Genomic DNA, 14,460 nt, shown 5'->3' with positions numbered 1-14,460 from the left:
AATTCTCAAAAAAATTCTTAAAAAATTTTTAAAATTCCGTTAAAATTATTCGTCCATTAAATTTTATTATTTTATTATTATTTTGTTATGATATTTTATATTACTAGTCATGCAGCAGACTTAAGAAACCTAGACGGTTAATTCACTACAAAGAACCTTATTTTAGTTATTAAAGAGTTAAAATTCAAGAACAGAACAGTATCTTAAATAAATAGCCAGATATTTTTTCTCAAACTCGTCATCCCGCAAGAAGACTTAGCAATGTTGTTGTTGCCCCTATCATACAAAATCAAAAATCATTCTCATAACCATAGTCATAGTCTTCATCTCCATAGTCATAGGCTTCGTCTTCATCTTCATCTTCACCGTCGAAGTCTTCATCTCTATCTCTATCTCTATCTCCCTTGTAATCAGCATAACAACCATCATAATTATCATTCTCAAATGCTCGTGGCCCATCACCATCCTTGTTATCTAGATCATCTACATGATCATCCTTGTCGAGAGTTTCATGAGGATCACCAACATCTGATTCAACTTTTTGCTTCTTTGCAGTGTCTTGTTCATACTGTTATAAGACATGATCAATATAATTAAATGCAGTCTAAAAGAGAATGAAAGCAGATTAGAGTTTATTTCAAAATGATGTTCAAAAGAGACTTATATGATATTTGTCCATATGGAACCATCTATAGAAGTCCTAAAGTAGTCATGAGAATTCCAAAAAGCTCAAGTTGCCAAGCAGTAGATAAAGTGGCAACTAACTTGCATACAGAACCGCTTAATTTTGCCAAAAATATGAACTCTTATTGTTGACCAGAATCATCATATGCTCTTGAATTTTTTTAGAGCACTCGCATAAAGTTTACCCATTCGCCATGTGAAAAATTACTATGATTGAACAAAAGCTAGAAGCACCTAAGTGAAAAGCTTGGCAATATTTCCAATTTAGGACCATCAAAGTTTTCATAACATAAGCTGCATAAGATTACTAGTGCAATCCTAGATTTGGATAAGAAACATATCACAAGCAAATTGAAAATTTTCATTAGTTCAATCACTTTAAATAATTGTAGCATAGATGAAAGTATGACTCGCATTAAATATAAAGGAAAAGGAAGTAGAAAATACAGCGAACAGAGTTTCCAGGGCTTCGTAATTGATTTTTGAGCTGAAAGTCTGAAACAAAACATTACACTGATGATCAAAATAGGAGAATTATTAACATTCACGGTTAATTTGTCTCTTGATAGACGCTTAATATCGTAAGTGCATGCATTAACAAAATCATCCATACCTTTCTCTTAAGTATCTGACATGTTGCATCAAGAGGAATCTGTGCACGAGTCATATCTTTAGCTTCATCAACAAGTCTTTGTTTCCTTTCCTACAATCAAGATAGCATGATAGCAAAACAAAAATAAATTGTCCAAAAAATGGAAAAATAAACAATCAAATATAAAATATATTTTGAATGTAAATTTGGTAAAATATTTTCAAGATTTTTATTGTGCAAGAAGCAACTAATAGTGGATAAATTTGGGGAATACACACCAAACACCAATTCATGTACATACAAAATATGGTTTGAATCGAACAAGACATAGAGAATAGGTAGATTGGAAAGTTCATAGTAGAAAGATGAGGATAGAGAAAGAAGTTTGTAGGGAGAGGACGAAGAAATTGATCCCCCTTCGTGCTTCCTTCAAGAAAAGCAAATCAGGACAGAAATCTTTTTTAGCATTTCCTAATGTTTTCCTTGAGAAGGAACAAAGCTCTTGGCATGCTGACAAAATTATTTTTCCCATAGGTGATATGAATGAACACAACATAGAGATGTTATACGTTTGAAGTTTAAGCAAGTCACACCCAAAATTGCTAACATGGATGGCATACCTCATCATCATCAATGTCAGAAAAAGAAAAATGATCACTCTCATCATCTTCTGAGTTTGCAAAACCATGTTGTTCACTAAAAGTTAATGGGTCAATCGACTCATGCCCTGCAAAATCTTTCAAAAAGTATAGAAAAATAACCAAGATAAACTACTAACTTCATAAACTTTCAAAATAAAAAGGTACATGGATTTTCAGTCATACCAGTACTTCCAGGTTCCTTTGATACTTTTCCTTCAACATAGCCAACATATGGAGTCATATTAACATCACAGCTTCCCTTATTCTGTAACAGCCCATTGCACACACATTTAAGTACCCATCTAAGGTTCTTATTAAAAAAATGCAAGAAAAGCTAAGGAAAGCTACATTTTTTCATGCATGGAAACTTGGAAATTCTTCCAATGTCAATGTAGGAGCTAAGATTCTGTAGATTCAGTGGTGATTCTAGGCTCTATTATCATTTACCAAATTTTGAAACAAAAAGAAGGATAAAAAAGATAGATGAAAAATAATAGAATAAGGTGGATATCCCCATAACTCTAAGAAGTAGAATATACCAGGAGCTCCTTAAACTATCAAGCTTTCAGGAAAAGTAATGTGTTAATCATAGGTCTCTATAATTGATGCTAATATTAGCTGGCGTGCCCTAACATGCAATACCATATATCCAAGCTGCAAAAGGCCAAAGTAGGGGCATACATATGAAGTCCAACTATATAGTGTAAGAAACTGAAAACATCACTGCACTTACACATTTAAAACCAGCAAAGCAAACAAAGATAGCCTTTTCCCCAAAATTTAATTGTTATTTCTAACAATTGGTTCAAGGCTCAATATTGTAAATATAAGGTCATATTAAAAAGGTATAAATCTTCATCAATTAGATGGAAGGCTTATAAAATCTATGTAAATTGCTTGCTTCATACATAAATTATAGGGCATGTATGTTGATCCTTGTGATGTGACTCATATTACCCACGCTATAGAGCAGTCTCAACTCGACAATTGCCACATTGTGGCCATTACTCATCTTCATTGCGCATCCAAGAGGCTCAGCGTGCAATGAGGCTCATCGCCGAGCTCTCTAGAATGTTGAGTTCAGTGGACTGTCAGAAGAGATTCCAGTGATTAGTGCTTGAAGAAGTCAAATATGATTAGCAAGGATGTCCCTCTGCTTTGTTCTATGTTTTGTTGTGTGTCTCCCGTGGATTAGTGTCTTGTATATATAATAAGCCCAAGCATTTCCCTATCTAGTGCTTGGAATAGTTGATTAAATAGCAATGGTGTTGTTGAGGGGAAGACAGTGAGGGCTAGATTCATGTGTTGATACTAGGAATAGCATAGTCAATAGACCCATGATGACCAAGCTATTTTACAACTCCAATATAAAAGCTTGGGTTGATTTGGTGGAAGAATTCATGTATTTTTATCAAATGTAATGAATTCCTTCTGGTGCTGATGTGTGTTTGTTGTTTGGCTGCAAGCACAATTGTGGCCGGTGGAAAAAACTTATTGGAGTTGTTAGGGTTGGTGAGCTAGGTTGAGTTAATATGTTTTGGTTGTTTTACATCTATTTTGAAAATCTAATTATTTAAATGAGATATTGTTGGCAGCAAGAGTCAAATATCAAAACAATATTATCTACAAACATGTACTACGGTACCATATCTTGAATGTGTCCAATGAATTTATCCATGATTACCGTAAAAAAATAGGAACTTAAGAGTTGAACCTTAATGTAACCCTATCTTTATGGGAAATATTTCGGTTAATCCACCTGAGATCTTCACTATTATCATTAAATCCTCATATATATATATATATATATATATATATATATATATATATATATATATATATCCTTAATTAGTTCAATATATGTTATACTAATACTTCTTTTTTTTAGAATTCTCTCTATAATTTTTCTTGGGAATCTATCATAAGTTTTTTCTAGATCAACAAATACCATGTGTAATTTTGTTTATGTTCCTGATACTTTTAAATTAGTTGCTTGAGAAGATGTATAGCTTCTATTATTAACCTTTCATGTATAAATCTACATTGATTTTCGATCACCATAATACTTGTCTTGGCAACAATTTCTCTGTGTTTACATAGAACTTTATCAGGCTTAGGTAGTAAATGGTTGGATGGAGATTCTACATCTAGATCTTCAGCCCTTGAAGGAAACTCTATCTACACAAAACAAAAAGTTAGTAAGGATGTAATCACCTTCCGTTTAGAAATATTTGCTTGACAAAACATTTTACATAAAAGTATGCGAGCCCAATGGGATTCTTTAAGGATTCCAAAAAAAGTTATTGTGCAATTACTGCTGGAGTTAATCAAACTACTATACTTTTATACTTTCTTTATGTTTACCTATACCCCTAAGTCTCAAACTAATGTTCCCTACATTGATAATTACTTTGTTTAGTTATATTAAGGAAATTCCTATGAAACACACCTTGATCAAAATATCTATAAAACTATAAATAGTGGATTTTGCTCCTCCAATTTACTATGAACCCATTTTATGTTTTTTTTTGTTAATCCAGGTATTTAGGCCTAGGATCCAACTAGTCCTAAAGGTGGACGGCCCAGCTCCACAGACATGCCTTCATGTAATTTAAACTCGGCGAGCATTTGGAAATGCCCAACAATGGTTCAAAGTCCTCTTACCACTGCACTGTGCCCCGGGGGACAACCCGTTTTATGTTTTTGGTATAATAAGTAGTCATCAAGGTTAATTGAATTAAGTTTTATTTCATTTCATGCTTCGGCACCATGTATGACACTCTTAGAATGGTTAATTTTGTTCACTAATAATGACTAGATTATCATAGCAGTAATCCGAAGCAACAAAACTTAAAAGACATTGCCTTCGTATTCCTATCAATATATTTACTAATAGTATGAAACTAGTGTTATAATCAGTGTTCTAAATGGCGGCCGAGCCGACTGCCTAGGCGGGAGAAGGGCATCAACTACACCACCCTAAGCAAAGGTGGTAACTCACCTTCAGCCATCGCCGCCTATGTTTCACCACCGTGAAGCATCCGAACACGTCACCTTAGCCCAACGATGAGTCTGGATGCATCATGCGAGCCCGGATGTGTCGTCCGAGCCCGGCGACAAGCCCAGCAACGCGTTCGGGCCCAATGATGCGTCCTGGCAGGTCGTCAGGTCCTAGCGACGCATCGGACTAGTCAGTCGCCCGACCGAAACAGGGCACGCGATATAATTAAACTTTAGGTTAATAATTTTAATCAACTCCTAACTATGATTGGGATAATTTAAATAAACTTAATTAAAGTCTAATAAAAATTTTATATATATATATTATTTTTTATTTTTAAATATTTAGATTAAATTTTTTATTTTAAATTAATATGTTTTATTAAAAGTAAATATAAGAATAATGACTATTTATAATAATATATATATAAAATAATAAAAAAATTCAATCGCCTAGAAGCGGTCATTTACAACACTGGTTATAATTCTAGATACTCGTATCAACCAAGGGATGGTTTCATAGTTTCCTAACAATTGATACTAATTATAGTTGCATGAACTATGCCCTCGAGTTTTGAATTAACCTAAACTTGAGCTAACAAACTAAACTCATTAAATAACATATATATGGAAGTCTTAAAAATATGACTTTCATAAACAATTATAAAAAAAAATGCAGCTTGGTGCACGAAACTTCCGCCATACGGGTCCCAGGGAAGGATCCATTATATGCAACTTTACCTTACTTTTTGCAAGAGGCTATTTCCTGGATTCGAACTCGTGACCTTTATGTTACAAAGCAAAAACTTTACCATTGCGCCAAGGCTCCCCTTCAATTATACTAAATAAAAACTTTTTTTAGACACAATGTCCAGCATATTTTAGTTAACGCATAGTTGGTGGGATGGTTTCTTAGTTTTCTAACAATTCATACAAATTATAGTTCCATGAACTATCTATTCAAATTTCCAATTACATAATCCAAAATTGAGCTAATAAATTAGCATAAATACAAACTCATTGGCAGCATACATACAAAATTGTTGAGAATCTTGCTTTCATGATTAACATCAAATTGACTCATAAGAGATTTTCTAGGATATTTGGATTAGATCATAGTTGGTTGGATAACAGTGTCACTCAAACTTCAGTTAGTACTAGCTACAAGATCTTTACATAAAACAAGGGAATTTTAATTTTCGAAATGCCCTCATTAAATAAAAATGTCTTACTATTTAGCTATGCCGACTATTGTTGAAAAAAAAAATCATGCAAACATTGAGTTAGATCCAAGGTTTGTTACAAGATTCAATTAACTAGCAATTAATTAAGATACTTGAAAAGTTGTTGTCTCTTTCATGTAATCCCACATCCAAGATAATTTGTAAGTACATCCAGTGATGCTTATAATTGCGACCTGAAAATCATACGATGATTACCTAAATATTTAAAAGTATCTTATGAATGTTATTGACATTGCACTAAATTAATTGTCTAACAAACCACCATGAGATGTATTACTCCACTAGATACCCATAATCCACACATATAAATCTGAAAATGAGTTCATAAAATCAAAATTTTTACTATGATTAGTGACAAGTATTAAGCCTCCTTACTATCCAACATAGAGATATAGAAAATAGGTTAGTCTCCTCTCTTCAAGCCTCGAAAGAATTGAATCTCCATACAATATCACTCTACTCTTGCGCTAGTATACTATTCCAATGTGGCAGTATTTCACAAGTAACTAGTTTGTATGTCGCATATATTTCAATAAATTGTCTATATAGGATAGCAAACAAATAACATGGCATATTCACACCATATTTTAAATGCTAAGCCAGCCCGATCAACACGCGTGACTATTACCATTGCACCAGATGTTGCATTGGCAACAAGCAAATGCTACAACATAATAAACAAACATCGTGCATGAGTTTCCATAGTGTCAGAGAGATCGCAGGCGTCTTGCAATGCGTCATGTGATGTATCAAGGGTTGCACAAGCATTTTATGGAATAAGGTTTAAAATTTCGACCCGTGCTGAGGTTTTGATCCCAGACTGAAACAAATACCATTTCGGTATCGTATCATGTTGTGTCGATACAATTTCAGTATTTTTTATTTATATATAATAATTATTAGATAAATATATTTATTGTGCATAATTTAAAAATAAGTTCTATATTAATTTTATATAAGTTCTCCATTATTAAATAGCTTAATATTGTTAGAAAAAATAATTAAATATAGTTTTCTATAAAAAAAAAATTAATCTATCAATAATTCGAATTAAAATTAATACATCATAATATGTTACCTTTCTAATCATTGGTTCTTTTAACATTCTGCTTAAGTAACCTCTGTAGTTCTCTAATGCCCAGATTAAATAACCATAATTATATAAATTAATACAAAGATGTTATTTTATATATAATAATTATGTAAATTTATTATTTATTCATTTAAGTAATTATTAATTTAAATAATAAAAAATATTAAAATATCAATTAAATATTAAAACAGTAAAAAATATAAATAAAAAATAAAAAATATCATAATATAAATTTAATTTATTAGAATTTTTATAAAAAAATTTAGACGTTTTAGAATTTTTAAATAAAATTTAAAACAATAAAAACAATTTAGAATATCATTTAATAAAATTTATTAATTTTTTAAAAATTTTAAAATATATTTTTATATTTTATTGAGATAATTTAATTAGAGTTTATAAAAGTCTCTTCAAAATATCACACTTAAGTGGGAATTGTTTAAATTATTTAAATTATATTTTGCACAATACACCTCGCACGCCTGTGACGCACGCCTGCGACGCATGCCTGGACGCGAGCGTCGCCCGCGACTCCTCCGACGGCACCTAAGGCGTCCAGCAACTCCTTCGGCAGCACCGGAAGCGTCCGGTGACGCCTTTAGAGGCAGCGGAAGCATCGCCGAACACTTCCGGAGGCACGGGAAGCATCCAGCAACACGTTCAGGACGCCCTGCTGTCGCAACGCATGCTTGAAATAGTCGCGCGTAGGGTGCTGGTTTCACTTCACCAACGAAACAGGAAAAACAGTCCGAGCGGCACGAAACGGCATTTCAATCATTGCTGCAAAGTGTGAGGTCATAAACATGTTCTAACTTATACAAAACTTCTTCATGTTTTAACTTCTGTGACATTAGGAGGATCATGCAAGTGTTGGCATGATCATACACTATCAAGTGAGGCTTCAACAAGAAGGCGATCACATTCCCTCTTCGTCTTCTCTTCCTAAGCGTTAATGCCTCCGACACTGTATCTATGGCATGAAATTTTCTTGTTTCGGCTAGGAATAAAAACCCCAGTTCGAAATGAAATTTCACAAAACAAATGATTATACAAATCAAAAAACTAGATATATAGGTTATTTTTTCATTAAATTTAAAAGTAAAGTAACCACCACAAAATATTTCATGGAATGCTATATCAAAATCACTTAACATTTGTTCAAGTATATGAAAACTTACAATTGAGCGACCAATCCCTGTATTTTCAAACTCTATTAGCCATCTATTCAAAATTGCTTCACGGATGCGTACAACAGAAACCTAAGTAAACACAACAAAAAAAACTTGCAACAATTAGTTGAACAACCATGTTGTGTGAAAATAATTAAATAAATTTAAAATTTAAGTTTTAGGTTTTACTCTCAAATTGCATAAATGCGAGCAGACGTATGTAACACAACAAAGAATAATTTCTTCAACACTGTACAGGTATATATAATTGCTAAAGTTTCACATCAATTTCGTAAATTTGTTAAATATTTAGTCTTGAACAAAAACTATTAACATTTGTCTGCTAAACAATAAGATCAAGCTATTGCAAGGACAAAGGAAAAGCTAAAAAAATTAAAAGATATAAGATAAAAATAAATTAAATTAAGCTTTACTTGATAATATTTTCAATTGCTCAAAGAATGTAACATGCCATGAATGAAAAAAAAAACTATTGGTTAACTTTGTCTTATAAATTTGCTATATTGCCCCAACAACTTCAAAATGATTATTGTTAGCATTTACACATTTTGTAGTGTAAATTATCATAAATGTATCCCTTACGATATTTGATTGGGATTAATTGAATCCCAAGCTTTTAGGTTCGATTTGAAACAAAAAGGGGATCCTGTGGACATATCACAGATATAGATTTGCAAGGTATGAAGAAATTTGGGGTCTCATAAATTTATTATGCATCTCCGACCACATCGTGCACATTTAGAGTGGAAGTTAGCTAGAAAGTGTTTTACTTACAATATCTGATTTGGAGTAATTAAGTCCATGAGAATGTACAGATATATATAATGCTGCACCGCATAATCCTTTGGGTTTCCTCTCTGTCTAAATCCATTAAAAGCATAAGAAACAAATTTACTAATGAATAAGAAATTGAATTTACAAATTGAAAAGGACTAAACCAATAAAGAAGAATACCTGAATCCAATTTCTCTCCATCCTTGCAACCAAGCGAAGAGCCATTTCAGAAACTGTATCATTCTTTTTGCCTAAAAGTCCTAAATTTCACAAGTTTTACGCAATAAATTCACTCTAGTTTAATTTAATCTCATAACTAAGTTACCTTGATGAATAAATAGGGTAAATAGAAAATAAAACAAATAAGGCCCTCTTTACTATAATACTTGTTACAAAATACATATTTCCAGCAATCGAAATGTAAATATATTTATGCCTTGAATATGTTTGCCATTAAAATAAAAATAGTTTGCTGCAGACAATGAGCTAACGTGTTGAACAAAGGTGCTATTTTCTACTAAATTTACAATAAAAATGGAAGGGAAGAGAAGTTTCTATTGTAACAACAAATAGTAATATCCCGATTCAAAGAAAATATGAACAATTGCCAAATAAAAGAGAATTATAGTTATACTAACTAATAAATCAAACTCCAATGAAAGACTAGAATTGCATAAACTAAAAGATAAGCTTAATCACTAAAAACCAAAAGAGTAAATTCAGAATAAACCAAATTACAATTCATGCAGTCATATGAGTCTTAAGACACTAAATAAATAATGAAAACCGAACCTTACAATTCTCTACAGCGCAAGGAATCGTGTCACTCAAAAAGAAGAATTTTTAAATATATAATAGAAAACAAGGCTCCCTTACGCTTTGTGAATCGATGGATAAAAAGACTTGGATCTACTATTTTCTGGACAATTGGGCGCTTCAAGAGTTTCAAAGTTTTACAAAGTTGAAAAAACATAGCTCCAAGTACATATCTGAAACAAAATATAAGAGAGCATTTTATCTTGCTTGCCTAACAGTAGTTGTGCTAAGGGAAAAAACCCAAAGAATTTCATAGTTCAAAAAGCATGAAGAGGTGAAAAGGAGCAAGATGTACATACATATTTATCTGCAAGTCTTCAGAGAAATCAATGAGAAGATAGCTCTGTTTCAATCGTCTGGAAAAACAAGGAACCAAATTCTAAACCGAGTTACAACATTTGAATACAACATTGTTATATGCATCAAAGTTGACAACTATTGCTAATCACCTACAATTTAGTCAATTTTTAAGTGATAAAGTAAAATAATCTAACAAATTATATGCTATCATTTATAGATAGAGAAATATATTCAAAAAAGAAAAGGATCATTTTGTTAAGTTTATCAAAGTGCACGGAGTAATAAATAGAAAAGCAATCATATAACCCATAAGAACATTAGCAATTCTCGAGAAGATTTACAAATAACTACCAATTATGAACACTAACTAGATTGATACCGAATGAAAAAAATATGTAAATAGAAGACTTGAAGTTTAAAACATAGAGAATTAAAGAAACAAACTAGATTTTTTAATTGCAGGTATATCAGGACATGGAAAGTCATGAAATGTTCTAATATTCATACAATAAGGCTTCATCTACGCCTCCCCTACTCCAACATTGATATTTTGAAAGAACTCCATACAAAATTTTCATATTTAGCATATTGATCAGGGTTAACAACAGAGCAAAGGAATGGGCTTGACTAGTAAGCAAGCTAAGCCACTACTGGTCAAAATAGGCAGGTTCAAATTAGACACATGCATTAATATCTCATGTAACAAAATTCTTGTCCACTATGGTTAAACCACTTCTAAAAGCTTAAAAAACATACAAATAGTATATACCATTATTAATTATTCGATAGTAGTCTACAAACAAATTTTAGAATTAATAGTGTTGTGTATAATGGTTTTTTGAATGAGCAATTACTATATCTTGGTTGTTTGAATGCTAGGATAAGCAAATCCATCAATAATTTATTGACATGTTTACTTTGAATGATTTGGATATTGTTTTATCCAAGGTTGGTAGTGGGGGAAAAAAGAGGGATGACCTTGGTGATAAAAGAGTGCACACAAATACTTGAAAAGAATCATTGATGCTATAATAGTGGTGGCATGACTAAATCATAACCATAGATTAGCATACATTTCTCACCTGCAAGAAAGATAGAGACAAGCGGTTGCAACATGAGATATCTTGCGCCCCTTGGTGAATTTTTGATCAAGAACCATCTTCAAAAATGGGGATGTGAGTCAAAATTGCTTTCCATGTATTGCAATCAAGATGTACAAGTACCTCATAGAAAGCATGAGCATTGTCGATTATAGTATCTCCATTAATGTGCATGGTATTTACAATATAGTTAATCGCATCTCTTCCTGAACAAATAAGGGCAAAATCAAAAAAGGAAAGAAAAAAATGACATTAACACAAAACTAAAAATCAAATAAACTAAAAGTCAAATATGAATTTCTAAAAATATATAGCAAGAAAAGTTAGAATAAAAGTGACAGGAACATAATTTGAAACTTGACTCATAAGAAATTTGTCTTAATTGCATTAAACAAAATAACAAATTAAGAACAAAAATATGAAATACTTGTATGTAGAGGATCTTGGCAGTCTTTCAATCAAGAATCAGCTAATTTAGCTACAAGATTTGTATTATATACAACATTTCTCTATTCCCCCATTGATTTTGAAAAGGTTTACTTGGCATAAATTTGATCATCAATGTTCCTCTACAACAACTAATAATTCAAATGGAAGCATTGACCTACTTGTATATTTTAAATGAAATATCATAAACAATAAACAATCAAATGAGTAGCTAAATCTATGCTCTAACAAACACCAGAAGTTAGTCTTTTAGAACCTAGAGGAGGGGTTGAAACATTACCCTTGGGTCATAATTTTTCTAGTTAAATCAGTCAAAAATATACAGGTTTAACACTGTTTAAACAGGAACTGTGGGCTCTAAATCTAGGTTTAATTGGTTGGACCTGCCAATCTGAATCCAATTAATAATAATAATAATAATAATAATAATAAACAATTAAAAAACACAGCATACAATAAAAAACAAAACATAAACAAATAAGTCCTAAATCAATCAACTTGCATAGGGCCAAATGATAATTAAAACTAAAAAGATTACAATAAGATGTGACTTAAAAATTAATGCGGAAATTTTTTACTATCTGATTAACATTGAAGTTGCAAAATACAGAAGCATAAACATGGAATTCCATCACAAATACAACAATCAAATTTAAATAAATGACCAAATTACATATCCTAGAATACAAAAAGTTAAAAAAAATTCCTAATGTGGATTTACCTTTATTTAGAGTTCTTAAATATGATGCAGAGAATTCATATTTCAAAGTCTTTATGATATTACCAGTCTCTCGACGATTCTGGGAAAAGAAAGAAAAGAAGTAAATAAAAAAAATCAGTTTAGGGGAAAATAAATTCAGGTTACTTAAAGGTTCCATGGGCCAACACATAACAAACCTGGCCACTGCTATCCTTTGCAAAAGGGAGACGGCTGTAGTAAATCTTTTGATCGAGAATCCTTCCACATAAGGTACAGCACCTGGAACAGCATAAAAAGGAATTTAATGAAATATAATAAGAAGAGGTTATCCTTCATATCCTATTCAAAAAGAGCCAACATAAACAAACAAATAAAACTTGTACATATCCATAAAACAGAACAACTCACACATAACTGTAGTCAGGATCCCTATAGATGGGGCATTCCTCGCAATTACTACACCAACCCATTGTCATTGACTTAAATCAACCTACAAATGATCAGTAAATTAGCATACTAATGAGAAAACAAAATATAATATTTGCAAAGTATTATGACCATTTATCAATAGAGCATTTACAAATATGAATATGCTGACTTAGACCAATATAAGGGCGTGCGAGAGAAATTAGACAACACCTATAGATCAAAAAAGAAGCACATTAAGAATCTGAAAGAACATGACATCAAAACAAACACTGACGACAATCGGCATGCCCCGAGTGAATCCTCTTCCTCTACCTGAGGATGATCACTCCGTTGGCAAGACAATTCCATTAACATGATCCTCAAACTGATTAAACATTGTGGAGGGTTTTCAATGCCGATCCGTGCCGCTCGATACCGGCGTTTTTTTCCGTTCCGGCACGGAATCAGAACCGAGACGCCATTCCGACACCGTCAAGAAAGAGAGGGAGTTTCGAGATCTTACCTGGGCGAGGTGCGGCGACGAGCGGCGGCGACGAGGGGCGGTGAGCGACGGTAGAAGGGCGGGGCGGAAAGGGACGGAGTCGGGAAAACTTAAAACCAAACCTCAGTTTTTATTAAAAAAGGAAAATGTTAAAATATATATAACTTATATAGTTAAAATATATGTTGCATTTGGTTTAGGGGGTTTTTATTTTTATTTTTTGAAAAATGTGTATTTTTGAAAAATAGTATTTGATTTATATTTTTTATATCTATTTTTTTATATTTTTGAAAAATAGTATTTGATTTATATTTTTTATATCTATTTTTTTATATTTTTGAAAAATAGTATTTGATTTTTTTTATATTTATTTTCTAAAAAAATAAATAGTATTTATTGAAAAATAGAGAATATCTAAAAGTTATTTTCTATTTTATAGAAAATGTACTTTTTTTTTTAGAAATGTGCAAACCAAACGCACTTAATATATTGCTATTAATATATAAGGAATGTTACACTATACCAAAAGATATATGCATATCTCTATACTTACATAATATTGTTTACTTTAGATATAAGCTCTCATGTCTTTGCTATTGGGTTCTCTTCAAAATGATTCATACATGAAAATATCATACATCCTTTAAACCCATAATCTTTTTCCAAATCTTTCCAATGTGGGACTTTAATTAAATGTCAACGATCCTCCCTTCAAACGAAGGATCATCGTTACTTTCATTGTCTAGGCCTCCTCGTGAGCATTCATTCATTCCTTACCTGTTCTAGATCTCCCGCGAACATATGGTCGTCCTAACCTATTCCGAGTCTCCCTGCAAGCATCTGGATTCGATCACTCTTAACCTTCTTTGGGTCTCCCCGTGAGCATCCAGTCACCCTGAACTGCTCTAGGCCTCCCCACGAATATTTGATCACCCTGACCCACTCCAGGCTTTACCCACAAGTATCCGA

The 14,460-nt window shown here is 32.2% G+C and overlaps 1 protein-coding gene across 10 annotated transcripts; it reads right to left on the bottom strand.

Annotated features, from left to right (window-relative positions):
• Positions 1 to 141: 141 nt before the first annotated feature.
• Positions 142 to 13,626, bottom strand: LOC122025460 (transcription factor IIIB 90 kDa subunit-like). Of its 10 annotated transcripts, none has more exons than XM_042584267.1 (17): positions 13,513 to 13,586; positions 13,162 to 13,220; positions 12,990 to 13,071; positions 12,779 to 12,860; positions 12,603 to 12,681; positions 11,558 to 11,640; positions 11,417 to 11,493; positions 10,334 to 10,390; positions 10,095 to 10,207; positions 9,399 to 9,478; positions 9,219 to 9,305; positions 8,433 to 8,513; positions 2,101 to 2,182; positions 1,897 to 2,012; positions 1,298 to 1,387; positions 1,132 to 1,179; positions 142 to 568 (listed from the first exon to the last, which is right to left on the bottom strand). In XM_042584267.1, the coding sequence occupies exons 3-17, from the start codon at positions 13,055 to 13,057 to the stop codon at positions 290 to 292; spliced, it is 1,422 nt and encodes a 473-aa protein (XP_042440201.1). In that variant the 5' UTR covers positions 13,058 to 13,071; positions 13,162 to 13,220; positions 13,513 to 13,586; the 3' UTR covers positions 142 to 289. The 10 variants fall into 10 exon arrangements, with proteins under 10 accessions (XP_042440201.1, XP_042440209.1, XP_042440200.1 ...); XM_042584275.1 differs by having other exon boundaries at positions 12,997 to 13,071; positions 13,513 to 13,584; XM_042584266.1 differs by lacking the exon at positions 13,162 to 13,220 and having other exon boundaries at positions 13,513 to 13,626.
• Positions 13,627 to 14,460: the final 834 nt, after the last annotated feature.

Source organism: Zingiber officinale, chromosome 9B (genome assembly GCF_018446385.1).
Source record: "Zingiber officinale cultivar Zhangliang chromosome 9B, Zo_v1.1, whole genome shotgun sequence".
NCBI lineage: Eukaryota > Viridiplantae > Streptophyta > Magnoliopsida > Zingiberales > Zingiberaceae > Zingiber > Zingiber officinale.
Note: the sequence above shows the minus strand (reverse complement) of the source record. Positions and strands in the feature narration are given on the sequence as shown.

Coding starts and splice junctions, on each gene's coding strand:
- LOC122025460 (XM_042584266.1), bottom strand. CDS start 13,057: ATGACAATGGGTTGGTGTAGTAATTGCGAGGAATGCCCCATCTATAGG. Junction 1,388..1,896: donor CTGACATTGATGATGATGAG/GTATGCCATCCA, acceptor TCTTGATTGTAG/GAAAGGAAACAAAGACTTGT. Junction 569..1,131: donor CCCTGGAAACTCTGTTCGCT/GTATTTTCTACT, acceptor GTCTTATAACAG/TATGAACAAGACACTGCAAA.